Source organism: Anser brachyrhynchus (genome assembly GCF_964034855.1).
Source record: "Anser brachyrhynchus genome assembly, chromosome: 3".
NCBI lineage: Eukaryota > Metazoa > Chordata > Aves > Anseriformes > Anatidae > Anser > Anser brachyrhynchus.
The window spans coordinates 77,221,124-77,248,755 of NC_137696.1; the positions used below are offsets into that span (position 1 = coordinate 77,221,124).

At 41.4% G+C, this 27,632-nt stretch overlaps 3 protein-coding genes across 14 annotated transcripts in view; 1 reads left to right on the forward strand and 2 right to left on the reverse strand.

Annotated features, from left to right (window-relative positions):
- The window catches only part of LOC308193664 (uncharacterized protein), a 92,913-nt gene extending 90,978 nt beyond the window's left edge, over positions 1–1,935 (reverse strand). The window contains 1 exon segment of the mRNA XM_080588597.1: positions 1,690–1,935. The gene's annotated coding sequence lies outside the window, so the exon portion shown is untranslated.
- Positions 1,936–3,505: 1,570 nt separating this feature from the next.
- Positions 3,506–27,096, reverse strand: CEP57L1 (centrosomal protein 57 like 1). 11 transcript variants are annotated; one of them, XM_080586939.1, is made up of 12 exons: positions 16,419–16,723; positions 15,666–15,715; positions 14,409–14,553; positions 12,534–12,713; positions 11,828–11,949; positions 11,305–11,421; positions 10,943–11,020; positions 9,144–9,242; positions 8,314–8,391; positions 7,976–8,205; positions 6,178–6,322; positions 3,508–4,045 (listed from the first exon to the last, which is right to left on the reverse strand). In XM_080586939.1, the coding sequence occupies exons 1-12, from the start codon at positions 16,420–16,422 to the stop codon at positions 3,821–3,823; spliced, it is 1,473 nt and encodes a 490-aa protein (XP_080443065.1). In that variant the 5' UTR covers positions 16,423–16,723; the 3' UTR covers positions 3,508–3,820. The 11 variants fall into 11 exon arrangements, with proteins under 11 accessions (XP_080443063.1, XP_080443065.1, XP_080443062.1 ...); XM_080586936.1 differs by having other exon boundaries at positions 3,509–4,045; positions 8,314–8,394; positions 16,419–16,721; XM_080586937.1 differs by lacking the exon at positions 10,943–11,020 and having other exon boundaries at positions 3,506–4,045; positions 8,314–8,394; positions 16,419–16,725.
- SESN1 (sestrin 1) overlaps positions 27,076–27,632 on the forward strand; it is a 75,386-nt gene continuing 74,829 nt past the window's right edge. The window contains exon 1 of one of the 2 annotated variants that reach the window (XM_080586909.1): positions 27,076–27,517. In XM_080586909.1, coding sequence (XP_080443035.1) covers positions 27,191–27,517 — 327 coding nt within the window. In that variant the 5' untranslated portion in view covers positions 27,076–27,190. The remainder of the gene's footprint in view (positions 27,518–27,632) is intronic. The other variant, XM_080586912.1, reaches the window with a different exon arrangement.

Here is a 27,632-nt window from a genome sequence, read left to right on the forward strand (position 1 = left end):
TATACTTAAGCAGCACTTCTGTCACCATGAATTTTGAAGAGTTAATCCAAGATTCCCAGAAATCAGTGGAAAAAGCTCCATGTTCAGTCAGAATTTATCTGACCAAAATCTCTGTGTAACACAAATACCTTTATTTAAACTCATCACCCTAGGCTCCCTTTGTAGTCTGTAGTGAGAACCAGGTGTCTGGGATGAAATCCATCTGACCTATTTTAGCCGTTACCTCAGTGTGTGATACATCACACTTCCAGAAACTCTTACTTCCTCTGCCAACTTCAGAAAGACCAAGGGAACCACAAGGGGAGCCCGTGGAGCTTCACATGAGCACCAGCCCCATGACCCAAGGACTTCCAGAAGCTTCCATAGGCCCCAGCAGCAGACACTGGAGAGGCAGCCTTGCCCACTTCAGTACAGGCGTGTTGAGCAAAACAGCAAATTCTTCATCAGAAATAAGAGCATATGTTTTATTATCCCCACTTCCTTGTTTTTCTGCTATAAAAATCACCATGTGTTTGTATGGTATTCTTATTCTGGGAACGTCTTTCGGTCCACATAAACATCTGCACTCGGTTACATTAGCCGCTATCCAAATCCCAGTGAGATCCTGCTCTGATATTTTGCTAGGAGTGTTTTTGCCAGCTTCTATTCCCAGAACACACTGGATTTATAGCTATGTCCAATCTCTAGCTTTGCTGGTTAGAAGACTGTAACACACATTTTCAAACTGAATGCCTTTTGTACTGGGACAAAGTCTTTCCAACAGGCTTAAGTAACAAGCCATTAATTTGTGCTAGCATATTTCATTAGCAGCAGGAAAGTGAATTATTATTGGATCCAATCTGCTGTTCTGTATTTTTAATTATACTGTTTGACCTACATCTTTTGTCCAATTTCCGTAAAGTCTAGCCATAAAATATGACCCTAGATTAAAATACTAACAAAACCTGTTGTCGATGATCATTCTTGCTGTGGCAATTTTACATAACTCAGCATAAAAGAGCCAGGATTTTGAGTAAATAAACCAATTAGTCTTTTTTTGGGATCACTGCATGTTTTTGTCTGCTGCCCTTTATAGCTAGATTCAAAACATTTATAAAAAAAGGAATATACAGTTTCACTCAAGACAAACAAGAACATACAAGATATAAATCAAAACAAGAATCTGTAAAAGAGTAGAGCAAGCATTTACTAAGCCAAAACATACTGTTCTTATAAAAAAGACTTCTCTAACCACAGCGCTTTCTCCAAATATATGTTTATGGAGTCCAAGGCCAGCACTTTTAGGGCATTCAGATCCCGCTGGAATCTGGGTGCCTGATCCCCTTGGGACCTGGACCTTGCCAGCACTTGAGCACAAAGTTCACCTCATCACTGCTGTTCTGTATCATCACTCATTGCTGTGTATCTCTCTGAAGGCTTACCTTATGTGGTTGCCAATTGCTCCAAACTGTGAACGTGCTAATAAATAAATACACAAGCTGATTCCCAACCCCTCCCTGCCCAGCTGCTGACAGGACTTGTTTTAGCAGTTTTCCCTTTCCCTCCAGCCCCTCACCCCACAGAATGGCAAACAGGGCAGCTTAATTCTGGGCTCTGGGACCAGCTATCTCCTGTCAGCAGGCAAGCAGGCACATTTTGAAGCCCTGCTATTCAAGGCTTTCATCACTGAAGCACTGCCCCATCCGATACCTGTCTGACTGCCTGCCGCCAAGCTGCTGCCCTCCGCCACAGGGACAGCGTGGGCCCTCCTTCCCCAGCTCCAGCACCAAAATGGCACCTTCTCCCCCGGTTTCCACAGACAACACAAACACCGGGTCAGGACGCAGAGGGAGCAGGTGACTGATGTGCAGACACCGTGCCCGGGCAGGCCCAGCTATCCCTATAGCAACCCCAAGCTACCGGGGCTGTGACTGCCTCAGGCCCCACCTGCAAGGCCCCGGGGCCTTCTGGCTCTCACTCCTGCCCATTTTTATGCGTTTGTGGCAAAATACTGCCAGTTTTTCTCCCTCAATCCAATGTCTGAATATTTTCATGTCAGGCTGGACCTCTGCATGAAATACAGTGCTTTGGGCTCCTTAAGGCATGACGAGCCCTTCTCAGTTGCTCTCCCACTTGCACATACAGAGCTTGAGAGGATATTTAACTACCTCTAGGAATGCCAAAGGCTTATCTCGTGGCAGCAGGATACATACAGTCTGAAAATGTTAATAGCAGAAATACTCATTTTTCTTTTGTCTCCACTATCAGCAATTCCAGCATCCACAAACATGTAAGCCTACCTCAGAAATGCTATCTATACCAGGAAAACACCATGTTTAGAAATGTGTTCAAGTGCTTTTAAGCATACGATGTGCTTTTCTAAGCCAGAGATAATCCATAACAAAGAAGGAAATGTAGAATGGAGGAAATTCATCCCCAGGCATCTGCTGAAAAACCTGGTTTCCCACAGTCCTAATAAAGATGTTTATGACATATAAACTTCACTACCCACCTCAAACCTGCTCCAAAAAGCTCTCACACACAACTCCTGTCAAAGATTGTAACAGTTTATTCTAAATTTAATTTAATTGTCTGAAAAATGTCACAACCCTTTCTCTTGTCAGGTGCCAGAGCAAAACAGCAATTTGAAGACCCAACTTTCCATAGTGACTACAAATCATTACTAGCCTTTCCTCAAAGCCCTAACAAGAGAACATGCTTCCAGTTTTTTTCTTACCTGTAGAGGGGCTTGGAAAGACCACTTCTTTCTTTTCATACCTGAGATATGCAGTAGAACATTTATGAAAAATTAAAACACTTTTTTCTTCCCCTACCCCTGTCCTTCCTCATTCTTGCATCAACCTGGGTGCTAAAAGAAATTTTACAGAGCCATAACCACAGTCTTGGAATGGCAAGCAAACCAATATTCTCCCCCCAGATCTCACTCCTTGTCACTTCCTTCCCTACATATACTTCTAAGTCCTTCTGTTTCCTTCTCCATGTTGACATTCACTATCACTAGTCCTGACCCTGCAGATGCAGTATCTGCTGGGGACAAACACATCAATTTACTGACTGTTTTTGTGAAAACTTCTACTCATAGGCACAAGGAAAGTCATTTAAAATTGCTTACTCTGAAGAAGAGTTTTAAGTCAGCTACTTCAAACTTGTCAAAACAACGGGATGCTTAATGGGAAGTTACCATGAAACAGCTGGTTTTTACTAGGTCTGAAGGGTTACACATGCAAAGCTGCATAGCTATTTGCTTCCAATCCCTAGCATTCCCTAACACTAAGATTGTCAATAAAGCTTACATAGTAAGTGTAAATACATAAACAACAGACGATTCCTCTTTTTCTGCCTCGGTTGCAATGATCTGAAGATTCAGATCATGAATCTTCAGATTCTTCAGTTAGTGGAAAAAAGGAAAAACACTGGCTTTCGGAAAACGGAAAAACACTGGCTTTCTTGGAACAGAAGCACTAGCCGTAGTCATTCTGGAAAAGCAAACTTTAAGTATCTTCTTGGCAGGAGGTGGGGGACAGCAGGACACCAAAGGCTTCATATCATTTTAAGTTTAAGAAGGGTATTAAGTTTTATTTGACAAGTTAATGCGTAAGCATTTCATCAATCCATTAAAATACTTTATTACAATTCAGTGTAGTGGAATTATAGCTATGCTACATGAAAGTTAATTCTGAGGAGAACAAACTGACCTACTAGTTGTTAGATAGTTTAGAATGTGAATTGCTATATTTTATTTTTAAAAGCTACTTTGTGAAATTTAAAATTCACTAGCTGTCAGACAACTTCAAAACTTCTAACACAGTAAACTTTAGAACTATTGTTCCCACATAATATCATCTTTCTTCAGTGTTGACTGAAGCTTCTGCACATTTTTTAGCAGCTGAAGAGAGCTGCTACTTTTCTGTCCAGCACAAGATTTGGACATACTTTGCCTTACAGTGACTGTAATCTCCTTTGCTTCCTTTTGGTTACCATATTTTAGTTTGACATGAGCTGCCTCCTGTTTCAATTTCTGAGTCTTTCGCTTTAATTTCTGCACCTAGAAGATAAATAATTAGAATGTTACATACTTGGAAGAACTACTGCTGTGTAACTTAAATTTCTACCAAACTCCAAACTAAAGATGCCTAATGGACCTTTTAAAAAAATCATTAAAACCTACTCATCTTGCATACAGTTCTCTTGCTGAAACTGGAAGTTTTACAGAAAACTGACCTCGCCCACACAGAAAGCATTACAGAAAACTGACCTCACTCACACTCAGTACACTGTTGAACCTCACCACTCCCTAAAGTAAAAATGCTTGCTTGAGAGAGAGAGCCTGAATATCATCTGTTACCAATTTATATTTATGATGGTCTTTTCACATTTCAGATTTTACTACCCTAATAACAAGAATCTATGCAGATTATTATAGATTACCATATCTCAGCAGCTTACTTTGAAGCCTCACAACAGAATCAAGAAACAGAATAAATACGGTTGGGTGCTACAGAATGTTTTTTAAATGTCAAATAAGTCTTGACTTGCATTTGGCATGAAAAGGTCAGTCCTGAAGGTAAAATTAGGCTGGCAACATTCTATATGTCAATTCAGGCTTTAAGTCCACTTCTAAAAATAATGAATTTTAATTGCATTCTAGAGTATATTAATAACTGTAAAACAAAGAGATGGCTACAGCATTTTTAGCAAGACAGGTTCTAAACGCAGAAACATGTATCAGAGATATTAAGATTGGTTTGTATAAAATACAAATAGAAATGTCTGTGTGCAAAAGCACCAAAAAAATATAGGTCAAGGTTTACAGGAGTGGTTTGTATTGATAATCAGGGCATAATGGACAATAATCAAACAGACAAACATGAATAATGTGCTATTTACATCATGACCATAAGGCATGTGCTTTGATAAGGCTGTACCACAGCACAGATGACTTGACAGCAGAAGATCTGCACTTTGATAACACACAAGGATGACAACAAGGCTCTACCACATCATATGTGCCATTCCTCTTCCCATCATCCCCAAATGAAGGCAGACTGTAGCCATAAAGATACACAAAATGAAGCAAAAATACAGTTGTTGTCCACTGTCTAAAGTTCGTAAAGTCAGCAAGATTCTGAGGCAAAGAATAACACTGTAATTGTTGGCTCTTCAAGAATATAACTTATTTATCCAAAAAACAGTAGACATTGCCAAGAGGGACAGTGAGGACTCAACATTCAGTGTCTTTAGTTTATGTTGCTTACATGCAACCCCGACAAGACTACTTTGATAAAAGTCTTTGGCTTGCGAGTATTTGGATAATAAAAGGTTTAAGCGAGTAAAATCTATCAAAGAATGAATGTGAGTGAAGTTGTTCACACTGAAATCAAATATAATTTTCCCTTTCCTTAAGGTCTCACACCAAATTCTGTTTTGTTTCCTATATAAGTAAAGCTCTTAGGTGAGCCTATTTATCCTGCAAAATAAGGTGAAAGATCAGAAAAAAAAATCTGACAATTATAGTTTGCATTTTTTTTATTATGTTCCAAACCAAATTGCTACGGGGGGATAAGCAGCTCATCTACAGAATTGTAGTATTATATGGGCATATATGAAAATCTGTTATTTATGGCTCTAAAACAAATACTGACAGAATGTGTACAGGTTAGGGGTTAAATGAAACTAAAAGGCTTATCCGGCTATGATTTCTGAGAAGTTGCAGTCAATAAACTATTTGGTTAATAAAAAACTTCAATGTTTCAGTGATACACAAGACATTTAAGCCAGTCTGTACAGGAATTATGCATTATATTTTCTCATTTCCCACAGGGACAAGGTACAAAGGAATGAAATCTCAACAGTCTGTCTTAACACAGTGAGCAGAAGTGACAGACTGAGTAACCCAGCTCTGTATTGCAGAGCTGCTACAGGACAGGAATTTTTTTTTCACTGGCATACATATCTGGCTGCCAGCTCTAAGTACTGTTTTGTTTTGTTTTGCCCCTAGTCTGGAGAAATTAGATGTACAAGAACACTGAGCTAGCAAGCTAATTTTAATCACCCATATTGGAACATCCTGGCTTAAGCATTCCAGTGACGTTCCAATTAATGTCAACAGGAGGCAGAATTGTGGCAGCCATTTAACTAGAGTGTTACTGGCTGGACAGTTTATTTCTTTTTTCTTACACTAGTCTGGTGCTTCTTCAGCTTGGATAGTTGTTCTTCTTTAATGTTCATTTGTTTTACAAGGCAACTCAGCTTCCGTTCTAGATCTTCACAAGCTTTGGAGTCCTGAGTTTCCTGTATCTGCTTCAGAAGTTCTTGATGTTCACTATTAAGGACAAAAATGGTACAGTAAGTATTCACTATATAGCCTCTAGGATTTCCTCCAGTACTTCTAGTGTACAAAACAGCTAGCATCTCATGCAATACAGAGTATAGCAATTTAGCATTATTTACCCCTTCACACAATACACATTCACCTGGAATATATTCACTCTAGAAAAGTTTTTTCCATGGGGTCTGATTTTCTCACTTCAAATTCGTAGTCAGTGTACATCTTATTCCTCTCTCTTAGCCACAATCATAACAACTATATGTGTAACAGTGTACAAAATGAGAATTTGGAAATTGAGCAGGGGATAATAGCAGCTATGAAGTACTGTATTTTCACCACTTGCCCAATTTACTGCAGACTTTGAAGGTCTAGGGTAATACAGGAAAGTGTTTAAATTAGTACTTAAATTAGTAACTTTTTAAAAATCAATTTAAGTACTAATTTAAACAACACTTAGTTATTTTCTGATAGATTGTCCAAATTGAAAAATTGTACTAAAAAAGATTAGCAGCAGGTCCTTAATTAGAAGGAATGGTGTAGATCTACTTGGTACCTAAGTAGCTGAACAAATCAAAAGCAGAGACTCTGTTAGACAAGTAATATCTTTCCAAAGATCAAAGCTTCTTTTCTGACTTCTGAGTAACTGTTGATTCTTGACAATTTAATTGAAGCAACTGGTTGTTACTATAAAGAAAAATGTCCCTATCCTTAAATTAGTAGGATTAGACCAACCATTACTTCTTGAAGAAGAGATTGGTTGCCAGTTTAAATTTTGCCACATCAGAAATTTGACACCAGTGTCAACATCCTAACTGGTTTAACCAACATGTCCTCCTCTGTTCCAACCACAGCTCGTCATGTTGACATGTCTACTATGACCAGGTGCATAGCATTAGCCCACAATTCTACAAGCTTGTGTTAATGTGAAGATGTCTAAGAACACAATTTCTAATCCTCGTTTACTTGCATAGCTAAAATGCTACATACACTTGCATCTAGAGCATTAGCTTCGTCCTGCCCCTTTTCTGGCAGGAAAGCGTGCCTCTTCTCACAACCTCCTTACAGGACTGGTAACTTCTGCTATCAGCAAGGAATGGGAATGAACCCCACGCTGTCTCAGCGCCCAATGTCTGTGCATTAGGTATGCACATATGGACGGAAGGCAAACAGTGAGGACAAAGTAACATAGGCTAGACTTTGTGACAAGGCTATTCCTACCATAGCTACACTAACCTGTTCTACCACCCGGACTGACTCCATGATACAGGCTTACTCAATATTAACACTGCCTTTGCAGCATTCTCTAGGAGAGCAGTCTTGGTATACTTTAGAGACCTTAGAGTAGATCTTAAATTTCTAAAAATCATAGGCCTGAAAGATGTTTCATTTGTTTCAGCTGTTAATTCAGTAGCAGCATAGTTAAGTACAAGAGAAGAAACCTAGCTGAAGAATATGTTGCTTGCTTCCAACAACAGTTAAATATCAGGACAAGAAGAAATTTTTGAATGAGAAAAACCTTAGTCAGGCCTGCTCAGGACATTCTCCTAACTAGTCCTACACTTAAGAAGCTAGGTTTGAATATAGCACACCCATAGCTTCACAGGGCTACTGCTGAAGCCACTTTTAACACCAGGGATGAGTACTCACAAGCTCATTTGGCTCATCTCATCTTGTATGGCCAAGAGAAGGTCAGAAAGACTTCCAGTGATAGTAGATGATGTAGAACAAGAGTATACAGGTTTCGAAAGAGCAGTTTTTCCTGAAATCCTAGATGTAGCTCCATCTTGTCTTTGTGATGTGATACGTGGACAGCGATGCTTCATAATATGCAACACACTTTGTACATTTGCACTAACAGAATGGCTGGAGCTGACAGACTTAAAGCAGAATTAGTAAGTGGTTTACAAAAGTGATTAATAATTACAGTAGAGAGACTTACTAAATTGGGTTCTACCATTTCAATGAGAATATTTGGTTTCACGCACCTTCCCAGCCACAAAAGGTAGTACACCTGCCTTTACGTGAAATTGTGAAGGGTGTGTTTTCTTCACTGTAGGATTTTTCTGCTGTAAGACAGACAGAAAATTAAGACAAGATATGCCAATGTGCTGACCCAACTTCTTTTTTCTTTTTTTTTTTTTTTGGAGTAGGTAAAATTCAAATTAAATAGCAGTGAAATGTATCATCTCAGTTTCCCTCTTGTTTAAAAAAAATAATTTCCTTCCTGTATGTGCAACGAGTAGGATTTTCCAACAATAACAGATGAGATAAGTAAATTATCTTAGCTAAGGAGTTATGAAGATGTTCTTAGTAACAGATAGTTTGACAATTAGATTGACATTCAAGAAACTGAGCATTGCTTACTTAGGTTTGCAAAACCAGAATTGCAAAATTTTGACTGACCTGTAACATATGTTGCAAAATATTCTTGATTTCAGCAATCCCCCAACATGCCATCTTAGGCACAATATGCCATCTTAGGATGTCCTATTTAAAATTACTTTGGAAGCTAATTTTGCCAGATGAAATGAAAAGCAGCTAAGACAGGACACAGAGGACAGCAATAAGACTAACAGAGGTTATTGTCATGCTGGTACGGGAAAGTTTTCCAGTGAGACATTACCAGCCCTATCCCAGTTTTAATTACCAAAAGGAAAAAAAAAGATTTATTCAGCACTGTTCTTCACTTTGGAAATGGAATAAAGTGCATCAGACAAATCAAGTGGCTATTACATCACCATTTTTCACAAATTCCAATCTCTGTGTGAGTCAGATGCTATCAGCAACACTATGTTAATGAAAACTTTCATGTTACCTTCTTCGGTTTATTTTTTTTCCTGTTTTTCTTTTTACATTCATTTTCAGATGATACTGAAGACATCGAAATTCTGCTTATCTCAAATCCTTTTTGAAGCTTTGTGAATAAACAAAAAAGAAAGCAAGTATTTAATGTAATATTCGAAGACTGAAATCACACGGTCTAATTAATTCCCTCTTTCATGGACGAATGAGAGCCAATTAAGGGCACCATTAACTGTTCTGCTTGGAAGATAAGCTATGCTTAAAAACTGAACGGATCACTAGGATGGCACAGTATCAGACGTATATTGCAGCTCTGTTTTACCAGTTCCCGCTTTCATATCCAGCTGCAGCAGGTGTACTTTTCCACTGATACCTAGTAAATGAGATAAAGCAATCCTTTTGCTTGCTGCGGATCCAATCATAAAATCCAAAGAATATGAACATTTGCCCAGGGGCAGAGAGAAATGAGCTCATCTGTGTAACAGAGGTCAAGCCTGTTGGACAATCCACAGATTGCTCTGCAGTTCAAAGTTGATATAAAGGCTCATGATAAACAGGATAATAGCCATTCCCAATCAAACACAGGACAAGAACTTTGTTTTGGCATGTGTAACAGTTCCGGCTAAACAATGCTGGAGGTTCATCACTAAAGTGAGATTATTCTGAGTTTTCTGTCATCAAAAGGAAGCCGAACCAGCTTTGCCACACCCTGTGTTTCCCAACAGATCCAACAGACATAAATTGATCCTACAGTGAACTAGTACTAGTTTAAGACACAATTTACTTCACTTAAGTCCTTTCTTGAGCAAATGTTTATACTACTGCTAATGTCAGATTATCTGCTCTGGGGAAGTCATTTTTACTATGTTACTCAGAAGATAAAATCTCTGCACTAGGCTTTCTGCTCTGCAGCAACAAAAACAGTTTAAGAAAGAAACCCCCAAAAATGCAAATTTTCAACTGTGCCATTCTGCTGTATTCTGGAGGTGATCAGATATCTGGGCTACAATCTGCATGTTAATTCAAAGTTCCTGGACTGAGGAATAGGTATAAAATAGACTGCAGTGATTAATTAACTTCAGCTGTTGGCTATGACTGCATTCTCACAAAATTGTTCTCCAGCTCTGCACGTCCCTCTCCAGGGAATGCCATCATAAACAGCTCTCTCAAAATGGCTGCTACCTCTCAATGAGGTGGGGTTTAGAATACCTGAAGTTACTTTGCTCTTTTAACAAAAAGATCACCAAAGAGAACAAAATCAAAGAAACAGTGAATATTCCTCAGGTGAGTGGTGGCCTAATGAACCAAGTGTGACTTCACAGAACAATGTGAACGTGAAATTCCACCTCACACTTAAAAAATGTGACAGTACCACTGATTAAAGGCTTTTCCAGGTATAGTATAGTACATTAGATCTCAGCAAATCTTAACAAAAAGAGGAATACAAATGAGAACAACCAACCTTACTGGAGGTATAAGATTTTCTACATGACCACTTTCTAGTTAAGGTTACCTGATTCAGTGGAAGTTTCTCCAGAAATTTACTCTTTATCCAGATCACTGGTAGCAGCTTTAAGGCTGATGAATTCTATCATTAACAAAAAAACAAGCAGAATCTTTCTTGATCGAGACAAGCTTTTTCCTATGTGATTTACAACTAGTCTACTTAGTACTCCAGGAGTTCTTCCAGGAGTTACCACTCTAAGAGTTAAACATGTGGAGTTTAAATGTAATTAAAAAGGCATTTTGGACAGAGAGAATAGTTTCCTTCAGTAATAAAAAAGGAGATAAAATAAAACCGTTTCAGTCTACCTGAGTAGCTTTGTCTTGTATTAGCTTGTGCTGATGCTCTTCTTTAGAAAGCTTTTCTTCTAAGTGTTTGATTTTGTCCTGAATTTGAAGGTAAGAATGCTTAGTCACACTTTAGTTTGCCATACTGAATCAGAAGTCTGAAGTAGCTTGCAACTGTAATCTGGGATAAAACAGGGCTGTAGGAATTTTTAAGGCCCAGACTGAAAAAAACCACAACTTATGCAAATGAATCCAAGGTAGCCAAGCATTCAGTCAGGTATGTTTTACAATCTCAGCTTTAGCAGAGGAAACTTTTGCAAGAACTTTTACACTATTAACAGTACCAAATGAATAACTTTCAGACTAATTCCATGCCTGCTTACCTCTGCAATTTTTTGAGTAGCAGTAAGTTTAAGACACTCTTTTTCTAGTACTTCAAGTTTTTCAAGTTTGGCATGCAGTTCCACCTGGTTCTGATCTTTCTCTTTCTGAAGCTGGGTCTGGAAAATGTAAGCAAGAGTGAAGATGGCAATTGACTGAAATTATTTCAGACAGCAAAAAAACAAACACTACAGTAGAGGTGTTTAATTAGTTTAAATTTAATATTTTTTTTAATTGCAAAGTGATGAAAAATACCAGGCAGACAAAGACGACATAAGTTTCCAGCAGTATTTTGTCTACCAAATATGCAAGTATTAGCATGGCTTTGCTCATTAGGAGTTCCACCTAGGGAGTCTTTTCATACAATTCATTGAACGGCCGTCAACAGCCAGTCAGACAGTAAATTGCTTTTGTTTGTTATCACCCTGAACAGAGCTGAGGAAGAAAGATGTTCAGCTCTTACACGTTTTTATATTTTTTTTTTTTACCATATTACTACTTTGTTAGTATATTAAAAGGCTTCACCTGTTGTTCTAAAACCATTTTCTTTTCCAGTTCCGCACTGGAAACCATTTTCCTCATGTAATCCAGCTGTTTCTCCAGCAGGGAGCAGCGGGATTGTGCTGCATTTAACTTCACACTTATAACTACAGAAAGAAGAAAAGATGTTCAGTACAGCAATGGGAGTCATACATTTAGCCATCCTGTCATCTCTTTGAGGAATTCTCTATCTCCAGAAGAGAGAAGAAAAGTTTTTTTAGTCTGAACAAGTCGTGTGGTTAAAATATATTTTATATATGACATGAGAATCAAGATGCTTTTCCAGAGCTAGTCCCTAATATGAATTCCAAAGGTGTGAGCACAGCTGTTACTTTGATTAATATCAGTAGATATCTAACCAGAATCTGGTTCCTTCCCTTTCACTAACTTTTCTCAAGTTAGCAGTGTTATACAAGTAAACAGATGCTTGGTTATCATACGAGTTAAACACACCACCTGAAATCTGCTTATTCTTTAAAACAGCTTTATGGGTTATGCAATACTTGGTTAATATCTGTACAAATACGATCTAAACTTGATCTGCAATTATCAGGCTTCTGCCTGTCCCCAGTTCTGAAGCAAAAAAAAAGAAAGAGGGGTTGTATTAATCAGCTGTTTGTCAAAACAAACACTCCCTGGATTATACACTCTTTGAGTTGCTGTGGCTACACTTTAGCAGTCAGAGAAATACCTTTCCTCTGTTTCATCAGTTCTTGATGTGCTGTGTCTTTTTTGTAGGATTCATGCTCTAAGGCCTTCTTATACTGAGCAGCTGCTACGGAGAGGCTGCACAGATTATCTTCAGCTTGTGACTTCTCCAGCTCTAGACAGTGGATCTTTTCTTGAAGAGTTCTCAGGGCTGCCACCACAGCTAGCAAACAATGCAACAGTTATATTTAAGCTCTTACAACAGTTCCTCTTACTATTTTTATAAAACACTTCAAACAGAAAAATACTACCTAGATTTTCTTTCTAGGATCACCGCTAAAATGAACAACATTCCCCAACAGTACAATAACACTCAAAATGTATCTAGGAGAAAATAAACATGTTTTCTGCATAAGTGAGGTAGAAAGCACAGGTCCTATGAGAAAAGCTATTTTCACTCCAAATGTTAGCAAACACAAAGAAATCATTGCAAATTCGGTACAGCAAACTCTGGGACATAGAACTATTAGCATCTGTTTACAGAGAAGCAAGGAACACAAGTACATAAGTTCAGTCACAAGTTTTGGTGTAATGCAACTGGTGTGGGCAGATAAAAAAGGACACTGGACAAGCAGAAAAAAAAAATCAGATGCAAGGGACATTTTAGCAGAGGATGCATTTAAAAAACTTTGTTTAAAAAGGTAATGACCCAACCGTCTTACTTCTTGTATTCAACATCTTTTTAAAACCATAAAATCAAATCTGCAAGATTTTGCTTTTAGTCTCAAATCAATACCAGTCAAAATTACAACAAAAATAAAATCAGAGTTCCAACTTCAACTACAAGGAAAAGTTTACTAGCTCTCAAAAAAACATACATACCTATGGAAGTTTAAGACATGTTCTGTAACAAGTTCAGCTTTTCTTCAGACATTTCATAAGCCTTGATATTTTCCTTATACCAATTCAGTTGGTAGAGGAACATCCAGAAAATATTGCTAGCTCCATAACAACTCTGATCAGCTTCCCACAGCCTCATTAGAATAAATAAATAACAGACACCAGAGAGCAGAAAGATGAAGTGGGAGCACTTCTTCCATCTTTCTATTGACATACTATTTAGCTGCGTAATATTAAACTGAACATTTTAATCCAAAAAGCCCAAGCTTTGTATGACAGAAGATTATTACAGAAGTCACAGATTCTTCATATGGGGAGGCCACAAAACAAAGAACAATAATGACACATGCACAGGCTATGTCTATGAAATATTGCAAAGTTGTCTGTGACATTAAATCCAAGTATGGTACACTTGTTATTCACTAAGCTCTCTGGACACGCTAAGTCCCTAGGCATTTGTCCTATGAGCTCTAGGGAGTAATCATTGATTAAGGCATAAGACAATCATAGTGGACCTGTATTTCACACAGGCAAATATGCTGATAACTTTCCTGAGAGTCTGTTTTACTCAGAAGTTCTCCCAGTTAATCATACCACACACACACAAAAAAAAAGAGCTTAGAAATAGTAATTTTAAGCTAGAGAGAGTTGAATAGCACTGCACAAAGCCAATTTCAAGTCAGAGTACCGTATCTTTTTTTGCTGAATTTAAAGCATGAATTGCTTCTGTTGAGTTTGAAGCATTCTCCTTTGCTTTTAGAGGAAGTCTGACGATATTTAAGTTAAACAATTTTCAAAGCCAAAGTTTATAAGGATGTTAGAAGACTTGCAGCAGTTTCCATTCCAGATGTATGACTTCAGGGAGACTACTCCCTCAGGACACATACACATCCTGTCACTGTCAGCCTGATAACCACTGCAAGTCATTGAACTGAGTAAAACAGAATGGGGAGTTTGCTCAAGAGATTTCACAAGGAACAATTAAAAACACAACTTTAAAGACATATTTTGACTTTACCTTGGTTATTGGAGATAGAAGGCATGTCAACTCCAACAGCTGCCAACTGCTTTGATTCTGTATAAGTGAAGGATGCAGGAATCATTTTATCTGGTGGCTGAAGAAAGCTTCCTATGAAGCTGTCCTTTGATTCTGAATCCATAGCCTGCAAAAGGAGAGTTAAATAATGACATTAGTTCTTTAATGAACTATATAACGAGGCATATCACTGGGCAGTCCCTGGCTCTGTTTATATCAAAACAGATTATTTTCACCAAAATAATAATTTAAAAAGCCACATGCACCCAGAGGTATTGTGTATTTTAATGCAATTCAAAAACAATGTCTTTTGTAACATTAAAGATAGCTCTCCTCAACCAGCCAAAGTTTTCTATGATTTTTCTTGGTGCTTTCCAAAAATTTATTTCTGGCTTCTTAAAAGCCAAGGATTAACAACATTTTTATAGTCCATATGTACTCTACGACAAGTCACTGAAGCCTCATTTTGTTGTTTACACTGGGAATGCTACGACAACCAAGCATGGTCTACAGGTCATACGAAGGAGGGCTATAGATCATCCGAAGGGAAGAGGTAGAAAAGAAACTAACATTAGAGACCTCTTTACTAAGTTTGGATTTACTGATACTGTAAAAATAAGCTTTTCCACTGTATTCTTTGCTCTTCTACTCATCTACTAGTTTTACTTAGGAAGAGCAGAGAATTCCAATGTCACACAAATGCTTTGCTCAAAAATACAAGCTTTTTTCCACTTTAATAAGGGTCCTATCAACTTACACATCTAAAGTTGAGAGAGGTCTCACTTCTGAGAGCTCCGACCAGGTTTTGCTAGTCATTGGAAGTGTAAACACAATACCAAGAGAGGGAAGATAAAGCACAACACAGCTACCTTTCAAACCAGTACCAAGCACTTCACTTGATATAGTTTAAGAAATGAAGATTATATACAGCTTCAGTTGCTAAAAAACAGCTTATGTGAAGGTTCAGTGATACAACTGTGGTACACCTCTCAAGTTTAAAACAGAGCAAATTGTTCTGATGGAGCAGCAGCACATGATGCTGCCTGCCCTAAAACATGGCTTGCTGTGCTGCAACTTTCAAGAGCCCCACTGAGTGGGGTTCCTGCTCGGACAGAGCTATTTACAGGCACTAATTCCCAAGAAGGTAACAAAAAGGAGGAATCTAGCAACAGGAGGAAGAAATCCTAACCCAAACTGGGAGATGATGACAAAGCATACCCCGGGAAAATTTGTTCATACCGCGTGGGGAAGAAAGTTTTCAATGACAGAACAGGTTTCCAGGAACAGCTCTTCCAGCAGCGTTTCAGAGGCCATACAAAATAGAAAAAAAATCAGCATCCATCCTCACCTCCTCTTCAAGATACACACGAAACTGAAGGTACATGGAAATACTTTCTTCCTTCTCCAAGCTGTCATCACAGAGTTGTTGACATCAGCAACTCATTGCCAGGGCTTGCTTGACTTCAGGCCTCCCAGACACCACTGTTTTTGCATGCTAACAACCCCAGGACAGATCCCACATCTCAGGTTGCCCCCCCTGGCACCGGCACGGCCTCCTTGGCACTGACATGGCCCCTCCTTGGCCACCTGGGCCTCAGAGGGGGAGCTGGCCACCCTTGCACCACAGGATTTTTCTGGAGAGCTTCCCAGGAGACCCCGCCACCATCTCGGGGTGCTGGCTGGCCACACCAAGCCCAGGCAGCTGGCTCTTCAGGCTGGGTGGGCAGGGAGGCAGAGGATAGGTGAGAGGTCCCACCTGGTGGCCCTGCCAGGTGTACAGCATGTATAAGTTGTTTGTGGGCCTCCACAGCTCTGTTCTGGAGGACCAGGAAACCCAACTAACAGATGGGGAAGTCCCACAGACACAGAGAGATCAGGGTTGGGGACAAGAGAGAACATAGGTCTGGCATGCGGCACTGGCATGATATTTCACAAAGTACCTGGCATGGCACAGCATGATATTCCTCGAAGTACAAAATAAGTGAGACTTACCCATTTTCCTGTTGCTTCTCAACTCCTACACACTGATGACAAAAAGGACTAACAAAAAATGGTCCTTAAAAATACACATACACGCACACCAAACTTCCTGCTGCTGCTATTAAGTGGAACACAACTTGGAAACATAAGTGTAAGAAGGTCATTTTTGCCCATACCATCTAACCCTTCAGCAGTCAGCACAAATAGAGGCTCGCTTTTTCATGAGTTACCATCCTCCAGTGGAAGGAACCCTGCTTTCTTGCATGTCTGCAGCTGCTACAAATCAATTAGTTTCCTTATTGCCTTCACATAAACAAGTCCTGCTGTTTCCAAGGAGATGGGTACACAGACAGTTGTAGGAAGGGCAATGATCCGAAGCAAATAACAAATAAGAGAGGGAGGGAATAAAGTGCCAGAAAATTTGAGAAATCCTGGTCAAGCTCAGCAACACAAAGGGGGGGGGGTTTGCTATTTAGGAGAAAGGGAAGAAAAATACCCTTTAGTTCAGCAGGTGAAGCAGGAAGAAAGTGAAAGAGAAGAGGCCAGCTCACCAGCCCGGTGATGGTGATCTAGCTAATCCCACATGGGCTTCAGCATGCCCAGCCACCATTTTACCAGCACAACAGAGGGAAATATGCACCCTGGAGAAGCATGGGCAGCAAGAGCTCCCCAGGCTGCTCTTAAGATGGCTGTGAAGGAAGGTAACAATTCACAACTGAGACACTGATGTTTGCAGAACCCCTGCTGTGGACATGGTTACAGACGCCTTGTTTTGCCACAGCTTCTCAGAGACTAAAATAGGCTGAGGGAATGGTTGCTATAGCATTTCTAGGTTCTGCCAACACACTTACTTCAGTCGAGGTGCTCTGGTGTAGATGAGCACTTTAATATCTTAGGAGGTAAACAGTTTATAAGAACCATCCCACACAGGAGCAATATCTACAATGCTGCAGGCCTCAGATGAGGACATGGGCCAGGAAAAGGACCAAGTCACTCTACACCAGCAAGACACCATCAAAGATCCTAAACATTTTCAGCCCATGAAACCAAGAAACATATCAGAAAGTAATTAAGGACCCAAAATATATTTGGACATCAACTGTCCTACAACCAACTTTTTCCCCAGGAGTATTTATGTTTCTATAAGACCATCACAGGCAAACTTAACTGACTGCTATTTAATGCCATGCTACCATGGATGCAAGTACCTAGCCCTAGAGAGGTGCTTTAAAGCAGATACTCTCCCTGAATGGTAATGTTTGTGCTAGTATACCTCTATGGGGCCTAGGAGGATTAAGCACTTAAACAACACCAGTTAAAGCAGCCAAACCACTGCTGTTTAGACAAGCTCCTTGCTGGGGAAATCAGTGCCCCAGCTGGAGTTTGGGGAACAACCAAAGGAGAAGCGTGTGCGTTAAATAGAGGCTGACAAAACACCCAGGTTGCGGCTCCGTGGCCCCAGCAGCAGATCCCTGGGGGGAAGCACTCGTGGCTGCAGTTTGCATTGAGACTCACCCTTTGTTTTTTTAACTGGAACTGACCCAGCCTGTGTTGATGGCTGCAGCAATGATGCTCAGATGCCCGCTGTTATTTAACATAGAAAAATGCAAAATAGGAGGTTATACATAACCAACATCAAGCATGGGCAATTTAGTGCTGCCCACAGGCTTCCCGTTAACCTTTAGCCTGGCACAGCCACCTATGTTGTCTCCAAGCCAAAGCTGGCCTGATCCAGGAGGCTTTTTGGCATAGTAAATTAGCTCTGTGACAGCCCTGCTCTAAAGCAATTGCACTACCTACCTCCTACCTTGCTGGAGCTGGTGTGCTCATCCCCTGGGGGTGAGCATGAGCAGGCCCATTTCATTCCAGCAGGACCACTTCTGGCTCTTGGCTCACTGCCACATGCAGGCCAGAGTGAGCTTGCACAAAGGCTGTTGGATGGTGAACCTGCCTTTAGGTCCATATATATCTATATGTGACTTTCATACCTCTGAAGAGTGCAAACGAAATGGAGTTTGTTACTTAATGCAAACAGAATTTTCCGTTTCATTGAAGTCATGTAAGTACTGATGTCTAGCCCAAGTAAGCATATAAACAGTGAGGAGCTACTGAATGTCACCAAAATCCTACATGTTACACGAAGACCAGCTATGACTTCCTCATTCTCCTTCTCCTCTCTTTTCCTTTCCTCCCCTCCACTGTTAATCACAGCATTAAAAATTTTTCAAAAAAAAAATTCCGTCTCAAGTCCAAAAATGTTTTGCCACAAATACAATTATGTCATGCACTGTAAAGCAGCACACAGAGAAGCTTTTTAGGAGTGAATTTTAACAGGCCCAGGGAATAATGCTGGCATAACAGTTTCCCAGAAGATATACGCCGGAGGAATAATGTGACAATGTAAGGGATGCTTTCACTAAGTTCTCCAGCATTTGCTATCTTAGAGAGGTCCTGGCTTATTCAGATTGCTGTGAGGGCAACCTTTTAGAACTAAAGAAAAGAGATGTTGTCAGAACAGCTTTAAAGAGGAAAAAGAAAAATCAGAATAAAGCATTATTCAGAAAGAAACACAAAGATATGTCTTCTGACCTGACCTGCTGGGCATAATATTTTTTTCTTAACTGAAAACAAACTCTCAGATAAATCAAGGAATGATGCACTGTTTATCTGACATTTTATAGGAGAAATTCTAAAGAATTGCCCCTACGCAGGCTATATCGAGAAACTACCAGAATGCTGGCTGCTGTCTTGTCTATTTGAGCCAAGTATTGCTGGCGAAAGGTTATGTTAGAGGCCATTTTCATGACACAATCCAATCGGTCTATTTTTTTCCCCTTTCACTTTCCTTCAAGAACCAGGAAAAAAGCTTGATCAGCTGTACTGGATGTGCTGCAATGCTCTTTTAGCCTCATTCCGGACGGACAAAGAACAGCCTTTCCACTGACCAAAATAAATAAATAAAGTTGCAGGCAAACTGCATTGTTGTTTTGGGAACACCCAGTCTCTAGCATCCTGACACAGCCACTTTAATCAGCTTGAAACATACGACCTTGCTCAGGCCATATCTAAGGAACTGGTACTCACATGCCTTCTTTGATCTAAAGGGGTTAGATATGCAATGGTGACAGCTGCAAAAGTAATAGGAAGGGAAAGCTAACTGAATCAATAAACCATTTCAACATGTTTTTAAGTTCACTTGATCCTCACTGTAAATCAGTTTAGAACAAGCGACTAAAAGTTGTTAGAACAATTAAGGAACTTGGTGGCAACGGGGAGTTTTTTCAAAAGCTGACACAGGCAAATCCATGGGAACTGTGTTCTGTTTGTGAGTGAAATGGACAGTCTCAGAACTGGATATATAAAGGTTTAGTGCCCAGTTTCTTCTTTGACACTGCTATACCAAAACCTATTCACTTCTAAATTCCAAGTCTCATGCAGAACTTCAATACAATCATTTTTTTCACTCTTGGAATAAAAGGAAAAAAATAAATTCCGTGTTTTCTCATGATACTATGTACTGTAAAGTACTGTAAAACCTAGTATTGTAATGAACAGAAACTCTTAAGGCTTTTATTCATTGTTTCAGTCCTTCTAAACATTCATATCGATATTACTGCAGTTCCTGTTTGCTCGAGATAAAAAATAGAGAATAAAAAAGAGGAATAAAGAAAATGGAGTGAGTTACACAAGTAATCTGGGCAAAGAAATAACAAGGTGGGGAAAAAAAACAGATTTTTGAGACCTTTTTGTTCAGGAAAGAATTCTAACCTGACAGTGTATGAAGCAATCTTGGGTCATAATGTCATAATGAGTTTTGCTATTTTCTTCAAAGAGTGCAGGAGACCGAACTCCTCATTAAACTGAGCTTTCAGTCGTATGTACATGATAAAATCATACCTTTGTGGGGAGACTGAGCTGGTGCAAACTGCTTTAACCTGTACGTGCAGCTGATAACTGAATTTAGCATTCAGAGGAGCAAGACTGCAAGTTCCTATCAAGTAACAACAGATAAGCTAGCATGAAAGCACCTGGCCTGGAATAGAGTGTTATCAAAAAAATTACATTTCTATACAGTCCAAAGTAATTAAATATAACCTTTTTGTAATAAGCACCAAATACAAAAACAAATACTATCAATGGTCACTAACATACTTCCCCACTTCCCCAGTAATTCTGTTTCTCTCATCTTCTCCTTTCATCCACCCCCATGTTATAGTTGCTTTTCCTCCCTCACTTCCAGCCTTTTCCTTGTATTTACACTGTACTGTAGCTTTGTTCCTTGCTCTTCTCCCTTTGGACTTCTTTTTCTCCCACTCCCTCTACTAGCATACAAAGACATGGTTTTTTTGTTTTCAAGGTTAAAGGGGACATTTTCTCTCACACAAGAATAACTATCAAGTTTCTTCCCTTCATATTTAGGATTCAGTCCCAACAGATACTGTTTGCTCTTAGCACACTGACTGATGTGGAAATTAAGGTGCTCTCTTCTGTAGTCTTCATGAGGAAAGCAAAAAGTTACTTTTTCCATCCACTATTTTCTGCTGCTGAGCCATCACACTGTCTTTCATATGCAGTTTGCTTAGCTTGCTCACTTCTCTTTACCCTCCAAAATCTACTCTTTTGCTCCTTAGACTGGAAGCAGCTCTCCCAGCGTTCTGGAGAGCAAAGCAGACTACGTGTGAATGGACAGATTGGAAGGCAGGAGGAAATTACTGACTCTGCCTATTGACCATCGATTTAAAGAGGAAGACTAGGTTGTTGAGCGAAGGGAAGGTTTTCAAGAGAAACCATCTCCAGTATAGAAGAATATGGATCTGTGCAGAGGCAGAATAATTAGAGATTAGAAAGGCAAATACAAAAAGAAAGACACATGTTAGGGTAGGGTGTGGGTTATAATGTACGTGTTGGTTGACATGACAAACATAATGAAGAAATCTAATGAAGTAGGGGATAGTTATTGCAGGCACTGACTCATTCACAGTAAACACTTTTACTGCACGATAATTTTCACCTTTTACGTCTCAAATAGTTAATGGGATCATTGAAAGATGGTTCTGAATGTTGCAACTTGCCCTCTAGGCAGATAAAACAGACAGATTGTGTCCCCACCATCGCCTTGGAATTTACTTTCAAAGTAAACTTATGTTTTTACCAACACTTTCTCAGGAAAGTGCCAGTCTTCATCCACCATCCTTTAACCTAGAGTGGAGTAGGAGGTAGATCTTTGGCCAGATAACTAGAAGAGCATGACATGGATGTGATGAGAAACACAAAGAGAGTAACTGTTCATAGGATTTGTCTCCTTTTACCTACTGCCACCCCTACATTTTTTTCGTATATTCCTGTGCTGCTGTTAACTAGGTACCTGGCAGGGAACAAGAATTCTATTCTCTATTTGTACACCAGGCAACCTAAGAAAAAGAATGACCAAAAATACATAAATAAATATTTAGAAAGATGAAGGATGAGGATCATTTCACAAGAAATGATCCTCAAAGTAATCTTTTGTCACCAACAGCTGTCTTCAAAGATGCAGAAAAACTGCAAGCAGATTTAAGAGCAATTCCTCATTGCAAATCTTCTTTTGGAGATTTCTTGTGCTGAAGAACAATGTTAAAGGATAGCATCCTCTTATATGACTTAGAATATTCACAGCAAGTCCAGTACATCCGCATCGTGCATCCTGAGCACATACAATATTCTAAGTATCAATGCCAAATAGAGTATGTATATAGTATGGCATAACGTCTACTCAGAAATGCAAAAATGGTATATCACTATGTTATCTGGGAAAGCTTACAACATTCAAAACCATGCAGCAGAATACTAGCTTCATAGAAACTGTACATTTCAACTTGCATGACTTCATAGGTGCAGGAAACATCTGAGTAAGATGCTATGAAATTCTGCACAATGTTGCATTATAAAACTTCAACTGATTATAATATAATTAAAAGACTTTTCTCCCCTGATGCACAGTCTCTGATTGCAAAGCAACTTAGAACATAATTGTGGATCTCGAGGGACTTGACTTAAATTCCTGGTGTTCTGTGTGACCTTAGTAAATCACAGAGGGGTGGGACTGATATGGGATTGATGTTCCAGGATCAGCCTCAGGGCTGAATCCCGAGTTTGGTAATGATTGGCTTACATTCCCTGTGTGTAAAAGAAGTGTAGGTATACGGCCAAAACAAGCAGCATGCTTAGTGGGGAGCTAACAAGAGCTGTTGCAGGGAAACGCCATGAACGTGGATGTATGTGAAGTCCCACCCTGGTGCTTGGCACCTTTGTCCTCTTAGGACTCAGAATTTGGAGTCCTCTTCTAGTGGTGAGTGCCAGAATCTGTTCTTTAAAACAATGAATAAAGAGTCCCTGTAGCTTCTCCGGTCTGTGATTTCATTTCACATGTCTGCTGCCACAGCATTTTTCTTTGTGTTATTACTGGAAAATACTGAAGCCTGTGTTAATATACAGCCTGCCAAAGGTGTTTGAAAGTCCTATTTGGCTGTCAGCAAACAAAAAATTCCGAATAAGCAGCGTTCATTTTCTTTTAAAGCGTAGCTTGAGGAAGTAGTGTCCATCTTCTCTATGCTGTTACCCAGTGGTTAGAGCACTGGCCAGGAAGTGGGAGTTTAATGGCTTTCCTGGGAAGCATTCATACTGCATCCCTGACCACCATGCTGAGGCTGGGAGGAGGAAGAGTAGGAAGGAAGCAGGGAGTCACCACCTTCTCGTTTGAAGTTATGACCCTGTTCAGACAGGCCTATAAGAGTACAGGACAGGGAGATGGCAGCTGAGGCAGAAGACAAAGTAAAACAAGGATGAGTCTCTGACACATTGTTTAACCACTGTAAGAGAGTCCTGGGCTTTTTTATGCATTTTACTATTTCTATAGTAAATAGTCCCTGGACAAAAAAAGCTGCACTAGCTTGGGAATAGCCACCAGAACCCTGGAGTCCCTTCTCCTAGGTAAAGGCCTACAGCTACAAAACCATGCTCCCCCTCCGTGTCTCTTTCATTCTCTTTCACAACAGTTTTGACGTCAAGCCTTCTTCTCTGACAACTTCAAGTAATGAGTGGATGTCCCTTCCACCTGCTGTCCTTCTGAGCACCTAGGACACTCCCCTGGGAGATACCAGGTGTTGACAGAAACCCCTTTGAGCTGACACAAACCCCTTTGAGCTGAAAGCTGCTTCTCTCATCACTGGCTTGTCACACTGAAGGTGAGTTCTCCACCAAATGCAGATGGGCACCAAAACCTGCAGTGGCTATAGACAGAAAAATCTGACCTTGCTGGGGTGAGTCTGCTGGGCTCAGAGAACTTCTCAGCTGGACCTCTCTCAGAGCTGCCTAGACCACAAGTGGGCACAAACAGGAGACGGGTACCAAGATGCCCAGCTTGGGGCAAACCTAGACCTTTTTATCCAGAAATGGACTAACAGAGTTCAGGTGGCAGCTCAGTGGCATGTCTTGGATCAGAAGTTGTTGTTTAGACATGCCCTCTTCTGGGGTCTAGCTCTTAAGTCTTTGAGGCTGCATTTATACATTTAAATGGAGTACAGCCAGAAAGCTGGCAAGCACAGCATGACATTAAGAGGTCTGTACTTCTGGTTCATCGTAGCCAAGCTCTTCTCAAAGCAACGTTTCTCATTTCCTCCCATGTTGTACGCTGTACCTTGCTTGAACAGTGAGGCCAGTCTGCAGGGATGACACATGAGTCTGGGCTTGACACCAAGCTTGGGCCTGAGGTCAAAGATCGTGCAGGAGCAGCCCAACTTTCTGGTGTCTCTCTGCAAAACAGGAGTCCCTGAACCCTGCTTCCTCAGAAGGCTGCTGTGAAGACAAACGCATTAAATACTGTGGAGTGCTCAGATACTGTGATGAGATGCCAAAACCCAGATCCAAAAGGGGAAGGTGAGCTTTTAGAAGAGATCCCTGGGTAGGTATTTGTTAGTTTGAATTAAATAAGCCTCAACAAAAACGGGCATAAATGAAAGCATTTGAAGGAATCTAATTCAAAAAGCAGTTCCTTCTAAGTTGCATGAGTTTTACTGTGTTAATGATAGTTCCCAGTAATTGACTAAAGGGACTCTGCAGTAAAGTGCTCTTTTGTGACATACAGAAACTGGGAAAGAACTTTTGCAAGTAAATAAAATGTAATTTAGGTCTTGTTTATAACTTAGAAGAGGACATGAATACAACTACTTTACATTATATTTCCAAAAAAATAATTCTGCATTTGGATATGATTTGCATATGGTTATAGAAGTCCCTACATAGTTAAAAGAGAAGGAAGTTGATAAATAATCAAGGAAGGAAACACTGAGGTTTAAAACAGCCACAGATTTGTTTTACTTCAGCTTATCATTTTGAAAACTCAAATGCTGTAATTCTGGATGGGTTGCCAGATTGTTTCCTTCATAATTCTGCCTCTCTCTTATCCATTCTTTAGGGATCAAAAACAAGCATATTAACTTCAGCCAGTGAACACACAAATCAAACAAACACATTCCCCTAACTTCAGGCTCTGATTAATTCTGCCAGTAGCCTTTGACCTTGATTTCCACAGTGTCTTGCAGTACACACAGGAGCTTGACCCAGTATCGGAAAACTGCAGAGATTTGGTCTGGAAAAAATAAAGCCACCTTCATCTCCATTACCAATGCGCTACATTAAAATCTATCAAACAAAGAGCTGAAATCTGAAGTTTAGGCCTTGGAGCCAGTTTCACAATCTGTTTCCTGTAGCCAGAGTTCATTTGCAGCCAGTGGAAAAAACAACTTCTAAAAGATAAAAGGCAGAGCCATGACTCTCAATCAATCTTAGCGTTCAGTGTGGGAATATAAGCCGTACTGAAGTCTAACATCAAGGCGGCAGTTTTGATTCTATTTCACCTTATTGATCTCTGATGTATGTAGGTATTGTCAGAGATACCCAGCAAGTACAAACTTACCATGGGAAAAACGAGGTACATCCAACCTCTGAAGATCAAGATTTAGATAGAAATAAAGCAAGCATTCGTGACTTGCCTACTCACAGGAAAACTGGGAGACTGTAATAAGTGACGACAGAACGGGACAGGAAGCTGAAGTGGTAGCTAATGTTAAAAAAAATAAAACTTAAAAGGCCCTGGCAGCATTATTTTCTTTGAACCCATCAGTTATGATGGGTGGAGGCCTCGAGTGCTTAGAGAAATGAAGTCTCGCATTTATTGCAGGTGGTGATGATTTTGGTAGATATATTGTTCACGAGGGTGCCAAAGGCCTAGAGGAAGCAGCTGCGTGAAGCAGCCCAGGCCTGTTCACGCTACCGAACAATGGTAACTCAGCCTCGCTGCAGAAAGGTTTTTATAGGAGGAATGGGGAAAAAAAGAGATTGGTCTGCCTTGAAAACTACAGGTAATGATAGATTGTTTTGCAAGTTTTGGAGAAACTGTGCCAGGATAATGAAAGGAACGTCTGATGGAGAAAGCAGATTGTTTGCAAATAAAGGAGCTGTTGATGGCTAGTTTTTGTGAGCTGGTCCAAGCTCTGCGCCTGGAGTCAGAGTTTCTACGTATTTCTGATCTGTATTTAACTTCAGGTCTGAGTTTTGAATGTCTGAGCAGGAAACATGCATGCCATAAATGCAAAATAACTATGCCAGGCCACATATGGCCGATGTCTTGTTTTTGATTTACCTACAAGTGCTCTCTAGCCTTTCAGTATGCTCCAAACTGGTGGCTTAGGGGTGGCAGCTGCACCTGGGTGGCTCTGCCCCTGCCTGCACGCTTCCTGCTCCTCTGTCAGCCCCAGGAGCAGTGCCAGGAGGCAAATTGGCTCAGGGAGCTGACTGGGCTGAAAATTAACTTTATAAAAAAAAGCCTCGTTTCCTGCAGAAAGGAAGGAAGGAGTCCCTGCGGCCAGGGCAACAGCAAGGCAGCCCATGGGGCAGCAGCCTGGGCCTCACCTGCATCAAAACATCGGGGACCTGGTGCTCAATTTGAATATTTTAGGGATTTTCTTTATTTTTATTGCTGTTTTATTTTCGATTTGGAAGGCCGCTGTGCTTGGACACGTGCTGTTTGTCTTCCCCGCTACTGTGTTTACTTAGGCTACACCAAAGGCAGCACATACCTACTTGATAAGCGATTCTGGTCGCTCAAGGCCTATTATTTTATTATTATTACTATTACTTATTTATTTTTGCTAACACAAACTTCAGAACTTTATTTTCTTCCTGTTTTTGCTTTTTTTTTTTTTAAGAAAAAAATAAAAACCTGTTTGCGGAGTGAAAAATTTTGAAAAATCTGACTTGGGGAGGGAAGAGAGTGGCCCCCGACGAGCCCCGGTGCAGAAATAACAGTCACTTTCCTCCTCCCTCACCCGTCCCGGGGCCGCCCCACCGCGGTACCGGTACACCGGGCTCAGGCGGAGCGGCGCCGAGCACCGCCAGCCCCCTCCCCTCCCCCCCCCCTCCCCTCCCCGCCTCGCCTCGCGCTGCCTCCTGGGACGCGTAGTTCCCCCTCCCGCCAAACGCACAGCGCCGCCCTCCAGCCGGACTACAACCCCCAACACCCCTCCTCACAGACGCCGCTCCCCGCTCCGGCTGGGCCTCCGTCGATGAGCGCTGCAAGGCGATTGCCTGTCGGGCGCGTCCATCGCCCGCTGGGGCGGGGCGTCCCCTCCCCTCCGCGCTCCGGGGCGGGGCGGAGCCGCCGGCGCCGCGGGGTGGTGGCCGGCCGGAGGCGAAGCCCCCGCGGTGGCGGCCGTTGGGCGGCGGTTGGCGGCGCCGCTCCCCCGCCGATGCGGTGCGGGCAGCGGGCTGCGGGCTCGTTCTCCTCGGGGGCGGGTCGGCTGCCGCGGCTCCGCCATGGGGCGTCCGCCGCGGGGCTGCTGAGGCGGCGGGGGGGCTCCATGGAGGAGCGGGAGGGCGACGTGCGCTGGGACGGGCTGTGCAGCCGCGACGCCGCCGCCCGCGCCGCCGCCCTGGAGCACGTCGGGCAAGCCGTGCTCCGCCGCGGCGGGGCGGCCGCCGCTCCCCGGGTGCTGGCCCGGCTGCTCATGCTGGCCAAGCGCTGCCCGTTCCGCGACGTGAGGGAGAAGAGCGAGGCCATCCTGAGCGGCGTGCAGGTGAGCGCCCGAGGAGCCCGCAGCCTTCGGCCCGCAGCCGTGCTCGCCCCGCAGGGCGTGAGGGAGGGACGGAGGGAGGCGAGGGCCGGCTGCGGGGCTGCCGGGGCAGGAGTTG